Source organism: Grus americana, chromosome 13 (genome assembly GCF_028858705.1).
Source record: "Grus americana isolate bGruAme1 chromosome 13, bGruAme1.mat, whole genome shotgun sequence".
Taxonomy (NCBI): domain Eukaryota; kingdom Metazoa; phylum Chordata; class Aves; order Gruiformes; family Gruidae; genus Grus; species Grus americana.
In genome coordinates this window covers 1,941,376-1,954,209 of record NC_072864.1, presented here as the reverse complement: position 1 = coordinate 1,954,209, position 12,834 = coordinate 1,941,376, and the positions used below count along the sequence as shown (strand labels likewise).

The 12,834-nt window shown below is 62.1% G+C and overlaps 2 protein-coding genes across 3 annotated transcripts; one reads left to right on the top strand and one right to left on the bottom strand.

Annotated features, from left to right (window-relative positions):
• The first annotated feature begins 1,744 nt into the window (after positions 1 to 1,744).
• Positions 1,745 to 6,405, top strand: CDT1 (chromatin licensing and DNA replication factor 1). 2 transcript variants are annotated; one of them, XM_054840563.1, is made up of 10 exons: positions 1,745 to 2,222; positions 2,538 to 2,702; positions 2,795 to 3,021; positions 3,484 to 3,678; positions 3,815 to 3,960; positions 4,254 to 4,357; positions 4,614 to 4,802; positions 5,169 to 5,303; positions 5,389 to 5,590; positions 5,679 to 6,405. In XM_054840563.1, the coding sequence occupies exons 1-10, from the start codon at positions 1,860 to 1,862 to the stop codon at positions 5,840 to 5,842; spliced, it is 1,890 nt and encodes a 629-aa protein (XP_054696538.1). In that variant the 5' UTR covers positions 1,745 to 1,859; the 3' UTR covers positions 5,843 to 6,405. The 2 variants fall into 2 exon arrangements, with proteins under 2 accessions (XP_054696538.1, XP_054696537.1); XM_054840562.1 differs by having other exon boundaries at positions 3,481 to 3,678.
• A 1,629-nt stretch (positions 6,406 to 8,034) lies between these two features.
• Positions 8,035 to 12,015, bottom strand: APRT (adenine phosphoribosyltransferase). The gene is made up of 5 exons (XM_054841056.1): positions 11,907 to 12,015; positions 11,492 to 11,595; positions 10,458 to 10,591; positions 9,438 to 9,516; positions 8,035 to 9,294 (listed from the first exon to the last, which is right to left on the bottom strand). Exons 1-5 carry the CDS (start codon positions 11,984 to 11,986, stop codon positions 9,152 to 9,154), a joined length of 540 nt encoding a protein of 179 aa, XP_054697031.1. The 5' UTR covers positions 11,987 to 12,015; the 3' UTR covers positions 8,035 to 9,151.
• Between the last annotated feature and the right edge of the window lie 819 nt (positions 12,016 to 12,834).

Here is a 12,834-nt window from a genome sequence, read left to right as displayed (position 1 = left end):
CCCCAGGAGCTGGGTGCAGGGTCGTGCACCCCAGGAGGTGGGTGCCACGCTCCCCACCGCAGCCTGAGCTAAGCCCTGGCTGGGCAGGCGCTGGGCACAGCCGGAGGTCAGGGCAGCATCGCCGGCAGCTGCGGGGCAGCGGGCAGCCCCCCGGGCAGTGCTGGTAACCGCTGGCACTGGTAACCGCTGGCCCCTAACAGGAAGCATCAGCCCATGAAATTCTCCGCATTCTTTGGCTTCCCGGCATTTGTTTTCCGAACACACTTAATAAACTGGCATTCGGCTGGCACGCTGCTGACCTGTTCCCCACCTCGGTGGGCTCTGCGCTCTTCCGTGGGCTCCCTCCAGCACCCTCGGGGCTCTTCCCCCTGCCCAGGCTCAGGCCCCAGATGTGCTGCAGAAGCTGCAACCACCCGGACACCGCCACCCGCGCCACGGCCCCCAGACTGCGGGCAGGATGGGCCCGAAGGCCCCCAAACACACGTGTCCAGAGTTTCGCTGGGCACAGCCCCTTGAGGGAGCTGGGATGGGCCCGAAGGCCCCCAAACACACGTGTCCAGAGTTTTGCTGGGCACAGCCCCTTGAGGGAGCTGGGATGGGCTGTGGGCACCCAAACTGCCTCCGAGCATCCTCAGAGCAGGGACTCAGCCCCTCTGCCCAGCGGCATCTTTGTCACCAGGACCCAGAGGAATTCACTCGCGGTAATAAACCGCTTGTGAACGCCGAGCCACAAGGCTCTGCATTAACACCACGTCCGTGAGCCCCAGGCTGCATCCCCCCACCCAGAGTGGATCCAGGAAAGGGTGGTGCATGGCGCCCACACCGGCGTCTCGCTCCCAGCCCAGCCCCGAGCACCCCCCGCACCGCAGCTGCCAGCCGGGTGGGAACGGAGGCTGTGGAAGTAAATGGGCATGGGGAACGGCACCCCAGAGCCCTGCCTTGCGCGGCCGAATCCGGCCCTGAGTGGCCCCGCTCCACTTTGCCGGCCTCGCTCAGGCTTTAAGAGAGATGCTGGAGAACGGCACGGCCCCGTAATGTGCTGCGGGCACAGCCTGAGTGCCCGGCGTGGCGTTTTATTGGCGAGCAAGCTTCTCCCACGTCCGGGCAGCGCCATTAGCACACGGCCACGCTGCGGGGCAGGGGGATGCCGGGGCAGCGGGTGCTACGGGTGCCTCTGGAGCCCCTTGTTCCCACGGCTGTCCAGAGTCGGAGCACTGGCTGCTGCCCGGAATCGCGGATGCGGGGGAAGGCAGGAGTGGCAGCATCCATCCCTCGAGGGACCCCGCGGCCATCGCAGAGCTCTCGAGCTGAGCGGGGCTCGCCCCACGCGAGATGGAAACAAGCAGCTTGCCGACCCCAAGCGCGCTGCGGAGAGCAGATAAGAGGGGTGACCGCCAGCCCAGGAGCTGGTGAGGGCCAGCGCCATTTCGGGTGCTGTTTGCCCCGCTCTTCCCCTGCTCCGGGTCCCCCAGCGTGCAGCTCCCCCCCCCCCCGCACCGCCACGGGCTGGGCAGCCCCCACCCCTGCAGCAGGCAGGGGCACGCGCTGCACCAACCGGTCCCCCGAACCGGGCGCTGCGGCACCGGGCACGGTCGGAGGCCGCCCCCGGAACGGGCCCGATCCCCCGCAGCCCCCTCCCGGCCCCCACGTGAAGTCACCGCTCTAGGGAGACGCGGCGCCTTTAAGAGCCCGGTGGCGCCAATTCCGCCCCACGTGACCCCGCCCCGCCCCCCCGGTGGGCGGAGCTGCGGCCGCGCGGGTTCCCGCCAAGAGCCGAGACTTTGCCGCGCGCGGGAGCGGCTGCACGTGTCGCTGTGTCGGAACCGATACCGGGATCGCGACCGGGATCCGCCACCGCCATGGCCCAGCTCCGCCTCACCGACTTCTTCGGCCGCACGAAGGCGGCTACCGGAGCCCTGGCCAAGCGCGGCGGCGGCCGCCGGCTGAAGGCCGCCCTTACCGGGTCCCCGGTGCACCGGGAGGCGGAGGAGGACGGTGTCCCGGCGGGGCTCAGCGCCCACCCGCCGCCGTTGCCCGGTTCGCCGCGCACCCCGGCCCGCGGTGGCTCCCCGGCGGTGCGGGGGCTGGCGGGCAGGAAGCGGAGCCACCGTGAGATGGAAGCGGAGCCGCCGGCCGGGGCCCGGCCCGGGGAACCGAGCGGGAAGTCAGCGCGGAAGAGGCTGGAGCTGCACCGGGACGTGGAGCCGGAACCGCCGGCCGCGGTAGGGAGCTGCTGGGGTCGTGGATGTGCCGCTTCCCCCGGGCTGCGGCCCTGAAATGGGGATGGGGGGGGCGTAAAACCGGGGCACTGTCTGCGGAGCAGCCCCTCCCCCAGCGCAGACACCCCCCCTCCCCCTCCCCTGACTTGTCCCCCCCCTTCTCCTGATGCAGACACCCCCCTTCAGGGCTTGTCCCCCGCCCCTAGCGCAGCCCCCCTATGGCTTGTCCCCCGGCCCAGTGCAAGGGCGGGGGGGGGGGGCGGGGGGGTTCCCTGCACACCCCCGGGCAGCCTCTAACGCTCCTCTGCTCTCTCGCAGGCCACCAGCCCCTCGTCTCCGGCCACTGTTCATCCCCGGACGCTTCCCTCGCTGAACCGGGCAGCGGATCCCCCCGCCAGCACCACCTGCTCCCCCGTCCGGGGACAGGATGGGGGGACACAGCCCGGCACAGCCCCCCCGGGGACAACCAGGCACCTGCAGCGGGTACGGGATGAGCCCGGCTTTCTGCTCCCGTTGTCTGTGTTTGTTGCTGCCGTGTGAGCCCCGCTCTGACCGTGTGCCCCCTCCCCACCCAGGAGGACCTGGCCGGGCTGCGGTGCCGCCTGCGGAGGGTGAAGGCGCTGGCAGAGCTGGCACAGCTGCCACCCATCCCCACCGGGACCGGGACCGACCTGCGGAGCCGCCTGGAACGAGTGCAGCAACTGGAGCTGCGGATCCGTGAGAAAAAAGCGGGAAGCAGAGCTGCACCGGGAGCACAGCCGTCTGAGAACACCGGGACAGCAGCTCCTGTGGCAGAGGCTGGGTGAGGAGCAGCTTTGGGGATGCAGCCCCAGATTTGATGGGAAATCGGGGTGTCCTGGTGACTGCCGTAGCCCTCTGCTGCTGCTCAGCCTTGCAGCAGGGGTCTTCCCACTCCCGTGAGGGGGGTGTGGGGGCTCTGTGGGAGCGCTGGCTGGCCCTGCTGCATGCAGAGGGCTTCTCTGAAGCACTCGAGCGTGGTCCAAGCCACCCTGACTCTGCCATGAATGTTGGGGCATCCACACCCCCAGGACACGGAGGGTGGGTGACGTGACCCAGGTACCAGCACAGATTGCTCAGAGCAGAGTTTAAGGATGGGGGAGGAGAGGGGTGTCCCCTAACCGGGGTGGGCACACAGCTCCTCGGCTTTGAGGTCAGCACCTTTGGCGGTGGGACCCCCGTCCTGGCTGGTGTCAGTCCGGTGCCTGGTGTGGGGGGGACCCTCACCTCTCTCCTTTCCCAGCAGCGAGAAGCCCCCCGCGTACCAGCGGTTCCACACGCTCGCGCAGGACCTGCCCCCGGGGCTCACGCTGCCCTACAAGTTCAAGGTGCTGGCGGAGATGTTCCGCAGCGTGGACACCATTGCCGGGATGCTCTTCAACCGCTCCGAGACCATCACCTTCGCGAAGGTCAAGCAGGGGGTGCAGGACATGATGCGCAAGTAAGTCGGTGGCGGTGCCGGCGGGCAGCCCATGCTGGTCTTGCCAAGCCCATTTTGGGGTCCCAGCTGAAGCTGTTGGGGCTGGTTCCCTGGTGTCAGCCCTTGGGGTTCTCAACCTCCCCGGATGCTGTTGCAGGCAGTTTGAGGAGCGGCACGTGGGGCAGATCAAGGCGGTATACCCCACCTCGTACAGGCTGCGCCAGGAGAAGAACATCCCCACCTTCAGCAACGGCGTGAAAAAGTCCGACTACCAGCTCACGCTGGAGCCGGTGCTGGGGGAAGGTACGTGTGGCTCGGGGGGGCCCTGAGAGCTGGGGCACTCTCGGTCCTGGCTGGAAATCCCTGAACCCCAAGGGATGTTCTTTGGTCCGTGAGATAATCATCTGATATATAAAGGCCTGAGTGTGTTGGAAGTGGAAAAACACTTCTGGGGCAAGTGGGAGGATGATGGGCAGCGATTCGGGCAGCAACTCAGCCCCAAGGCTGATCCCGTCCTTTCTCTATGTTGGGCCCCGTCACGGTGTTGCCGCATTTTGCCAAGATGCCACGGGTGACGCTCACGTCTCTCCTTGCAGAGGAGAAAGCAGATGGCCGCCCGCACTTGTCGGCATCACGCTTGCTGGAGCGCAGGAAGGAATTCAACCGCAACCTGGTGAACATCGTCAAGCAGCACCACAAGGTGAGGCCCCCCGGCACCCTCCGCTTCTGGGGTCTGCGGTTGCTCCAGTCGCTATCTAGAGAAGCAGGTGGAAGGAGCGGGCTGGCATCGGGGCTGAAGGACATCACTGGTTCCTGTGGGGTGCTCTTGGCAGGTGTGGGTGGGGAAGATGGCAGCTGGAATCTCTCCTGGCTGTGAATTTCCTCCAAGCCATGCTGGGAGCGTGGGGCAACGGCCAGCTCCCCCGTGCCGTGACACAGCTCTTGTCCCTCTCTAGGCATTCCTGGCCGCCCTCAGCCCTCCTATAGTGGTGCCGGAGGAGAAGCTGACCCGTTGGCATCCCCGCTTCAACGTGGACGAGGTGCCGGACATCAGCCCGGCGGAGCTGCCGCAGCCGCCCCAGGAGGACAGGCTCACCACGGCACAGGAGGTGCTGAGCACGGCTCGGGGGATGCTGACCCCCAAGGTGAGTCGGAACCGGGGTCTGGCTCTATCTGTGGCTGGCAGACCTCAAACCAGTCGTCTCTCCGCGAAGATGTTACCGGATAGGGCTCGGGAAGGATCGTTTCAGAGCCGCGGTGTAAGATGTAGGCAGGTGGGAAGGCAAGCCTGGCTGTTAGCGCAGCAGGGTGTGCTGTAGGACTGGTTTCAGGCTAGAGGAGCTGTCGGTCCTGACTTTGGGGCTGGGAGAGGAGGTGAAGCACCCCGAGCTGCCCTCCGTCCAGGGGTCAGATCTGCAGGGTGGGGGCGGTGGAGGGGAAACTTCTCCTTCCTCCGGCGTGAGCGGCTCCCAGCGGTAACCCAACTCCTCCTCCCTCTTCCACATGAGCAGATGGAAAAAGCTCTTGCCAACCTGGCCTTAAGAACCGTTGAAGCTGGTGCAGGGGAACCGGTGGTTTCCAAAGCACCATCCCCTGCCAGCACCTCCAGTGCTCTGAAAGGGGTGTCCCAGACGCTGCTCGAGAGGGTGAGTAATTTGGTCCTGGCCATAATGCCAGTGCTGGGTGGGGGGGACCTGCCTGTGTCTCACCCCATCTTCTCCACTCCCCAAGATCCGGGCGAAGGAGGCGCAGAAGCTGCAGGCGCTGATGACGCGGGACCCGCGGCAGGAGGAGCGGCTCGCCATGCTGGGGCGGCTGCCGGCCATGGCCCGCATCCTGCGCAACGTCTTCGTGGCCGAGAAGAAGCAGGCACTGCCCCTGGACGTGGCTTGTGCCCATATGACTGACAGCTACGATGCGCAGATGCCTCCAGGTAGGAAAGCGAGGGGGGGGGTCTCCTTGCAGGAGGAAGGGGCTGGGAAGCCGAGCTCTGACCCAGCGGCCGCCGTTGCTTTTTGCAGGGGAGATGGAGAAACACTTGCGCCTCTTCGCAGAGCTGCTGCCCGACTGGGTGGGGATCCACGCCATCAGGACGGACACCTACATCAAACTGGACAAGGGGAAGGACCTCGGCCTCATCACCGAGAGGCTCACCAAGGCGGCGAAGGAGGCAGAAGCCCTCTGAGCCCCTCGAGGGACGAGGCTTCCCCCGTGCAATCTCCTCTAAACGTAGCAAATCCCGACCGTGCTCCGGGGACTGGTGCGGGCTGACAGGAGGCTCATCCTCAGGGCTGTCTGAGGAAGAGCAAAATGCATTAATTTAACTAATTCCTCTGCCAGGGTCCGTGAGGACCGAGGTTCCCCTAACCCTTGGAGCTGAAGGCAGGCAGGCCTGGGTCCTGGGGTGATGATGCAAGTGGGGAAGAGGAGCTGCTAACCTCTTCTTGCCTTTGCTGTGTTCTCCTGGAGGGTTGGATGCAGGAGGCTTCTCCTGGAGGGTTGGATGCAGGAGGCTTCTTCCATTAACTGGGCCCTGGTGGAGCGGAGGCAGGATGGGGCAGGGTGAGAGGGTGACAGGCAGGAAGGACTGAGAGAAGTCCTCACAAATTGATGTTTTTGGAGTTCTGGGCCTTGTTCTGTTTTTAAGGGAGGGAAAATGCATCTCCAGTGCTCGCTGGAAACAACTACAGGACTTGTCAAAACATATTTGTATTAAATGTTTTAAATATAGTTGACTTGTGTTAACCCAGCGCTCTTCCTCCGTGAGCTGCCTGTCTGTGCCGCGTTAGCACCGCGGTTCTCCATGGCAATTGGCGCTGGCCGGCACACGCAGGGAAGGGCTGGGTCGTCATCCAGCTCCTGGAGAAAGACTTACTGGAAAAAGTGAGCGTGGGTTTGCAGGGAACTGAATGCAGCTTTTGTAAATGGGGACTGCGGAGCAGCTCCCACCGGGATGGGAGCAGGCAGGGCTGGGGGTGGGCGCGGGGGGGGGGGGGGGGGGGGCTTTTTTCCCCCAGGGGAAAGCTCAGGCCACATGGCTGAAGTGGCTGGGGAAGGAGGGACAAAGAGGATGCTGATGGCTGCAGAAGTGCCAGCCTGGCCCCGCGCCCAGGTCAGGTCAGCGCTTGCTGCAGGACGGGCAGCGTGGGTGCGAGGGGAGGAGGTGGGAGCTGCCCCTGCCCGGCGCTGCGTCAGGCACGCCTCGCGCCGCTCTCCGAGCCAAACTCGGCCGGTTTCAGTATGAGGCATCAAGGACTCGCACAGAGAGGTGTCTGTCCTTCATCCCTCTGCGGGAGAGGCCGTGCTGCTCCAGGGAAGCCTCCCCACCTGAAGCGCTGCTCTCGGGGGGTCAGCAGCATCGGTGATGGAAGGAGCAGGCAGGCTGCCCTCCTCCTCCTCCAGGACCCCGTTTGCTGTCGTGCAGGCCAGCTGGCCGGCACTGCTGGCAGGAGGAAGCCCTGTTTCCAGGGAGGAGGGTTTAAACCCAGCCCGGAGGCCGGAGGGATGCACGGGGCTGGGGTGCGAGGCTGGGTTAGGGCTGAACGGACCTCACCGCAGCGGAGAGGAGCTGGTTTCGGCAGCCTGGCAGGCACACGCGTGCCCCAGGGGAGCTCAGCGAGCTCCCGTTCTGCTGCTTGGGACAAAAACCTTGCCTTGTCTCCACGAGCAATTACATCAACGGTTGCTCGCAGCCCAGCCAAGGTGAAGGCACCGTCCCCGGGTTCCCTGATGTCACCTCTTGGCCCCGCACACAGCCAGCTCTGGCACCGGCAGGGCTTACGCTCGCTTCCACAGCACACAGCTGCTTTCCACGGCTCTTTGGGGTGGAACTAATTTTTCCCTTCTCTACCTCACAGCAGGGACCCTCTCCTCGTGCCAAGTATGCAGCCTCCCTTGGCTCCGCGTAGGGGCTGGCTGCGAAAACAAGAGCCCTGGGGTAGGTTTCTCCCAGAGGAATGGTGTTTCTCAGCTCAAACTGAGCAGCACTGAAGTGGCTTTTCAGGAAACAGTGATAAAAATAGCCATAATAACCCATACAAGTGTAAGGGCGGGGTGTGCGGCATCCCCACGCACTGGCTGGGGAAGGTGAGCTGAGCTGCAGGGGCTTGGTCTACGCTCCCACCGGCACTGGGTATTTCCACTGCAAGCCAGCAGGACCAGCCTGGGTCCCCCACTCCAGCCAGGGGCTGGTGCCAGGCACGGAGGAAGCGCTACCTGCACGGTCAGTCCTGGTAAGCATCTTCCTTCCAAGCATTTGGGGTGGCAAGGGGGAGCTCACGCCACGGCCTCGCTCTCCACTGACAGCCTGGGTTTGGAGGAACACGCTCACGAGGGTAACAAACGGCCTCAGCTACTGCAAGAACAGCTCTGAGACAGTTTAGAAAAAATAAAAATAAGTCAAGATTTATTTTGCCAGTGAGTTCAGCCCCTGCTAGGACACAGTCCCCAATGTTTTCAGGCATGTAAAAGTTGGCACACTGGGTTTTAGCTACTCCTGTGACCAAACTGAACCGTGCTGTAGGGAGCGCCTCTGAACCCCACTTCATCCATCACACAACCCGAGTGAGACTGCTGGAGCTCGGCTGCAAGCATCACGCCTTTTCTTTCTTTCCTGTGGCCGTACCTGACACCAAACATACCAACGAGAAAGGAGCCCGTGCGCCATCCTGATACCAAGGAGAACACCGCGGAGGGAACAGCCCTGAGCACGGGCACAGCTCCCTTCCTCACTGCCTGTCGCCCAGCTGCGTGCTACTTCTCACGACGTACGCTGCTCCTTGTTTTGCAAAACCCACTGTTAAGAACTACCCTGGACCAAGGGAAGGCAGGCAGCTTCCTTCAACAGAGACCTTCAGCTTCCTGCAGTCTCAAGGGAAGGAGACCCAGCTGCGAGCTGTGTTTGAGCTCATCTACACCAGCAAACTCTGTTGCAGAACACAGGGCTGGGCAGGCACTTAATTCTCCTTACCAAGCACTACCTCAACGTAAGAACAACCCGCTCTGGTGTGAGCGACAGCAGAGAGCAACCAGCCCATCCTCAAATGCAGAGGGATTTATCCCTTAGACAAATAATCACTTTGTGCCTGTCTTCTGTGTTTCTTTGGCAAACTGTTGATGGGTTCCTAGGAGGCTGACCAGGCACAGCTAAATCGAAGGGGGGTGTTGGGCCCCTGAGCTATCAGACCTCTCCTGCCTCAGCAGCAATATTTTCACTTTGGTGTCCTAAAAAAAGAAATATTCAGTGAAAGTGCACCTTAGTCTCCATCCCCCAAAACAATCAGGCTGTTCCTTCTTCCCAAAAGGATGAACTCCAAAAGGATCTTTACACTCAACACACCTTAATCTGTGGCTTGGAAAATAAATAGGACTCATGATTGTATAGCATCTGGCCAGGATCAAAATTGTAGGTTCCCCCCCTGCCCACCCCCTTGTGACATGAAGTCACTGATTAAAGCCCCAAACTTGTGCACAGCTCAGGGCGTGCGTTCCCTCCTCAGTCATACTGCAGCAGAGAGTAGAAAGGGATGGACTTGAGCTTCTCTGACCCTTTCAGGAGTTTCAACTCTATGATCACCAGGCATTCCAGAACTTCAGCCTTCAGCCTCTTCATCAGCTCGCAGGCTGCCCACATGGTACCTGCACGACACAGGGGTTGAGCAGAAACATCGTCACTCGAGGAGCGGTGCCGAGGTAAGCTCCAAACCCCACAGCCGCTCCTGCTGCTGCCAACGCACGTGCACGTGGGTTACGCGTGCTCTAACACCGTCTGCTTCTCTCACCTCCGGTTGCAAGCAAGTCATCCACGATAACTACTTTTTGTCCTGGTTCCACAGCGTCGCTCTGGATTTCCAGTTCAGCCTGCAGGGTGGAAAGAGTGGCTTCATTTTAGTCTTGCCTTACAGAGAAACATTTCGCAAACTACTAACACATGGTGGAACGCAGACAAGTCTTCAGCGAGATCAACCTTAACACTCAGCACCTAAAACCCCCCCAAAACACATATTCCAGCTACAGGGGAGTGCCACGGAAACATATAGCGGGTTAGGTGATTGCTGGGCCAACCCTCTGGCACGTCAAGATCCTGAACGTTCATCAAGTGAGTTACGGTCCCATCGTGAAACCTTATCCCGAAGCAGTTCTGCAGTGGGGAAAATCTCCTGTAATGCACCGGGCTGGAGTGCTCTGCCTTGACAGCACCACCGAGCCGGATCCAAACCGTCACAGGCACGTCCTGTGTCAGATGAACTCGTCCCATGCAGGGGTTGGCCCAAACAATCCTCATAAATAACGCCTAGGTTGGGTGGTTCTGCTGCTGCCGTTAGTTACCAGCGGTAGCGTGTTATTAGGCTTACACCTCCGCTCTTTAATCAGAGGGGCTGCGGTGTTACGAGGCGAGCACTCTGTTCTGAAGCCATGCAATAAAGGCATTTACTTATAGCACTTACTGGTAGAGTGGGAAACACACTCCGTGTTCATGCCCCTGAATTCAAGCCAAAGAAAGCAATTTAGCACCAAGTCTTATCACCCCCCCCCCCCCAAAAAAAATAAAAATCAGTGCGGCTCACTGACACAAACCACGTGTCTGTGGTTTGGGGAGGGAGCAGCCGTGCCAGGGCAAGGCGAAGCTCAGCATCGCTCCTGAAGCTTGTGCCGTGCTAGGCTGCTCGTGACATCAGCACTGGCTGTAAAACTCAGCTTGGGGGCCACCCCGCTGGTTTTATCACCCCGACCCCTCGCTGACACCCCCCCGGCCCTCCGTCACCCAGCCTGGAAACCCTTTTCTTCTCCCCAGGCATTACCGTGCCATACTCAAGGGCGTAGGAGATGGACTCGGTCGGACCAGGAAGCTTCCCCTTTTTCCGTATCAGCACGAAGCCGATCCCCAGTCTCTGAGCCAGGGGGGGGCCTATGAGGAAGCCGCGGGAGTCCAGACCTGGGGAGGGGAGCAGAGCAGCACAAATACTCAGAACAGCCATTCAACCAGGGGTGTCTTTGCACGACTCCCCAGGTTTATCCTCCCGTGTTCAGGGGGGTCTCTAGAAGCAATTTGCTCCTACAGTAATTCCTATGGGTCGAAAATACCCCCCATGCTCCTGCACGGCCTGTGCTTGCCAAGATGCGCTGCTGACGGGCTTCGGGGCACCGCATCGATCCCCCTGTCAGCTCATTTTGCCTCCCTGCTAGCTCTTTGTCTTCGAGATAAGCTCAGCGAAGCCCCGGTATCAGTTTGGTCGCACAGCCAGGGACTTTGCACCACCGGGGGATGGACTTTGGTTATCATGAGGCACTTGGCCTAGGTTTGGTCTAGACTCCCTGAACTCTGGGCTATCGCCCAGCCCAAGCAGTGCCCTCCTAAGCGCTTCCATTCTCAGCCTCTTTCAGAGGTGTGTTGCAATGCATTATCACCAAAAAGGCTGTTTCTGTTGGCTTGGAAAGGCCCCCTGAGAAGGAAAACACGCTGGAACAGGGTCTGCCTGCTGTGCGAGACCTTACAGGCATGCCTGTAAGGCTTTACGTCAGACTTTCAGCACTCCCTCTTTTTTTTTTTTTTAACGATGAAAGCAATGAATTACCAAATTGGCACCGAACTATCATCAGATGGTGTCTGCCACCTCCCAAACCAGTATTTCAGGAAACTACAGCACTAGGTTAAGGGTATAACCTGTCCCGGTGTTACCGTAGAACAGAGGCCAACATTTGGGTGATTATAATGTCCAAGGGCTACAGTATTTCCTGCTCCATTAGCACAGGAGTCTCCGCACGCCTCCCACCCGGGCAGCCTGAGGACACGGCGCCCTGCACCGGCCTCAGAGATGTTTCAACCAACGCTCACCTGCAATGAAGTCGATTTTGGGGAAAGCTGCCCTCAAATGATCTTCCAGAAGATCAATCAAAGTCCTGAAAGCTACAGGATCCTTCAGCAGGGGGCTGATATCGCTGCAAAGAGAGGGAGAGCAGTTAGCTACCTTCGGGAAGGGGGGGGGGCGGGTCCCCAATGAGCTCCCAAGCCCCGGGGAAGGATGAGCAGCGAGGAGAGGAGCTGGCAGCAAGCCCCGGCCCTGCTCCAGCTCCGGCCCGGCCCCCGGCCCTGCTCCAGCCCCGGCCCTGCTCCTGCTCCAGCCCCGGCCCTGCTCCTGCCCCTGCCCCAGCCCCGGCCCCGGCCCTGCTCCTGTCCCAGCCCCGGCCCGGCCCGGCCCTGCTCCTGCTCCGGCCCCCGGCCCCCGGCCCTGCTCCAGCCCCGGCCCCACCGGAAGAGCACGCCGGGCACCGGGAAGTCGGGGAAGGACCGCACCCGGTCTCGCACACGCCGCAGCCGTTCCTCGTTCATGGCGGCCCCGTTCTGCGCAGCCGCCGCGCAGCACCGGGCGGGCGGGCGGGGTTCTCCGCGGGGGACGGCCCCGTACCGCCTCCCGGTACAGTCCGGGGCACGGTGACCTGCTGGCCTGCAGCGTGCGGCTCCGGCGCCCCGGTGCGTGGAGCCCTGATAGTCCGGGGCACGGAGCACCGATATCCCCGGTGCATGGAGCTCCAACCCCCCGGTGCGTGGAGCTCTGGCACCCCCGTGCACAGAGGCCCGACCCCCCCTCCCGGTGCATGGAGGTCTGGTACCTCGGGGCACGGAGCATCAGTCCCCGCCCCCGGTGCATGGAGCCCTGCTACCCTGGGGCACAGACACCCAGTCCCCTCGGTGCATGGAGCTCTGGCACCTTGAGGCACGGAGTCCCAAACCCCCCATGGTGCCTGGAGCTCTGGTACCCCAATGCACAGAGTCCCAAACCCCCCATGGTGCCTGGAGCTCTGGTACCCCAATGCACAGAGTCCCAAAGCCCCCATGGTGCCTGGAGCTCTGGTACCCCAATGCACAGAGTCCCAAAGCCCCCATGGTGCCTGGAGCTCTGGTACCCCAATGCACAGAGCCCTGATCTCCCCCAGTGCATGGTGCCCTGCTACTCTGGAGCTCTGGTGTCCTGGTGCAGGGAGCCCAGGTATCCCCAGCACGCAGCACCCCAGTACCTCAAAGCAGGGAGCCCTGGTACCTCAATGCACACTGCCTCAACACCTGCAGTGCACGGAGGCTGGGTGCTCCCCTGGCATGGAGCCCCGGTACCCCAGTGCACGGAGCCCCAGGTCCCCTCTCTGAAGAGTGCTCTGGTACCTGCAGCACGTGGAGCTGTA